The sequence below is a fragment of the Leptinotarsa decemlineata genome, unplaced genomic scaffold (assembly GCF_025532065.1).
Source record: "Leptinotarsa decemlineata unplaced genomic scaffold, Ldec_3_MD MMD2_tig00003736_RagTag_RagTag, whole genome shotgun sequence".
NCBI classification, from domain to species: Eukaryota; Metazoa; Arthropoda; class Insecta; order Coleoptera; family Chrysomelidae; genus Leptinotarsa; species Leptinotarsa decemlineata.
In genome coordinates this window covers 6,380,790-6,382,600 of record NW_027412593.1, presented here as the reverse complement: position 1 = coordinate 6,382,600, position 1,811 = coordinate 6,380,790, and the positions used below count along the sequence as shown (strand labels likewise).

The 1,811-nt window shown below is 30.8% G+C and overlaps 1 protein-coding gene across 1 annotated transcript; it reads right to left on the bottom strand.

Annotated features, from left to right (window-relative positions):
* Positions 1-304: 304 nt before the first annotated feature.
* LOC141483605 (uncharacterized) lies at positions 305-1,419 on the bottom strand. Its single transcript, XM_074178363.1, has one exon. The coding sequence runs from the start codon at positions 1,309-1,311 to the stop codon at positions 397-399; it is 915 nt and encodes a 304-aa protein (XP_074034464.1). The 5' UTR covers positions 1,312-1,419; the 3' UTR covers positions 305-396.
* Between the last annotated feature and the right edge of the window lie 392 nt (positions 1,420-1,811).

The following is a 1,811-nucleotide window of genomic DNA, read 5'->3' as shown; positions in this document are numbered from 1 at the left end:
AATGCTCATCTTCTTCAAAATAAGTATCAACATTTTCAACATACATTGAGAAAACTTTGTAACTTACAAGACATAGGTACATCCAACAAGTCGTATTGAGACTAGGTCTCAATTATATTAGCAAAAATAGTGGAGGTTATTTTTGGCGAAATTAAAATTCTGAACCCAATTCAAATTCATATAAGTGGAAAAAGGTCTGCAATGATCGCAGAAAGTCTAATATTCTTTCCAGTTTGATACATTTCAACATCTTCAATATTTTCGCGAATTTTGACAGTGTGTTGAGTAGGAAAAAGTAAACGTATCAATAAAAAATATATATAATTCAATTTCTATTCATTTTCCATAAACACTTGGAATTAATGACAACAATTTCATCAATAGTCTTTATTAGTATCAAGTTTTGGGTCGTAAATCCGTCATATCGTATTGTGTATACTTATCTCTCATTTTCAGAGTAGTACGACATACAATGTCTTTCAACTTGCAAACATTTCCCAAGATAACTCCCATCCAAACAGCAGCAACAAACCAAAACACGCAGTAAGAAAAGCACCAACTCTTACTCCTACATTTTTTTCTAATGGCTTCATTTCGGGAACTATTGAAATTTTTGTGTTCTCCATATGAAATGTCTTCATTTTTCAGATAATTCAACTTCTCTTGTATAATTCTATTGTCGAACATATTCCTTGTACAAAACGCAGCAATCAAATTTGGGTTGAGGTTCTGGGACCATCCAGGATGTGAGCAATTCCAAGGATTGTTGTCTGTTATTATGTAAAAATTATTGATTTCTTTCAATTTGTCCATAATATTTTCTGGTAAATATTCGAGCCTGTTATTTGACACATTCATTATCATTAAATAGGGAAAGTAACTCACGTTGAAGTTTGTCAAATCTCCCAAAAGATTGTTGGATAAGTCCAGCCAGTACAAAGAGTTATTTTCACTGAAAACACTGGAACTGAAGTTTTCGAGCAGATTGTTTCCCAAATTTAGATTCCGTAAGAAAGAGAGATCTGCAAAAGCGTTGTATTCGATAGAGTGGATATCGCTGTTTCGCAAAATCAATGTATGAATATTTCTGTATCTCCCAAATGTTCTTCTGTCTACATGAGAAATCGGAGTATCACTAATATTCAACTCTAATATATCCTCTGCTTCCAGATTTACAGTTAATTTTCCAGACAAGTCTTCATATCTCATAAACCGGCACTTAATTTTCAAGTCACTCATACTGCATTGAGTTTCTGTTTTAACTCTAGTAAAAACACTGCACATCATAATAATTACTTTCCACAAACACATTGTTTTGGTCACTATATTACTGAATTTAGTTTATAATTGTATCTACACTAAACTATTGACAATTCTGTCGAATGAACATGACAGAATATCAGTTTATGACTGTTTGTTTTAGGGAACACATCACTGTTAAATGGAATTGATGAAATCGATTATTTATCTTTATGGAGTCTCTATAGGTATTCACAATTTTGAACAAGATAAAGATATTACGTCATCATTATTAAAAACATTTTATTATATTAAAAAAAACTTGGAATTCAGAACTAGAGTATATATTCATACTTAGAAAAATAGCAGTGAAGTTATATTTTCAATTTTCACTATGGCTTCGGAGTTAATTATTATATGGTATTTATCAAAATGTATTCATTGTTTTGGTTTGTTCATTTAGTCGTAGACACGGAAATTTTTTACAGAAAATATAAATTCAGAAATATATAAAGATAAAGCATGGCAAATGCAGCTAAATGAAAGCAACTTCTATTAATATTCAGAGAGAG

Bases quoted from the DNA above. Each gene is read 5' to 3' on its own strand.
- LOC141483605 (XM_074178363.1), bottom strand. From the start codon at position 1,311: ATGTGTTTGTGGAAAGTAATTATTATGATGTGCAGTGTTTTTACTAGA.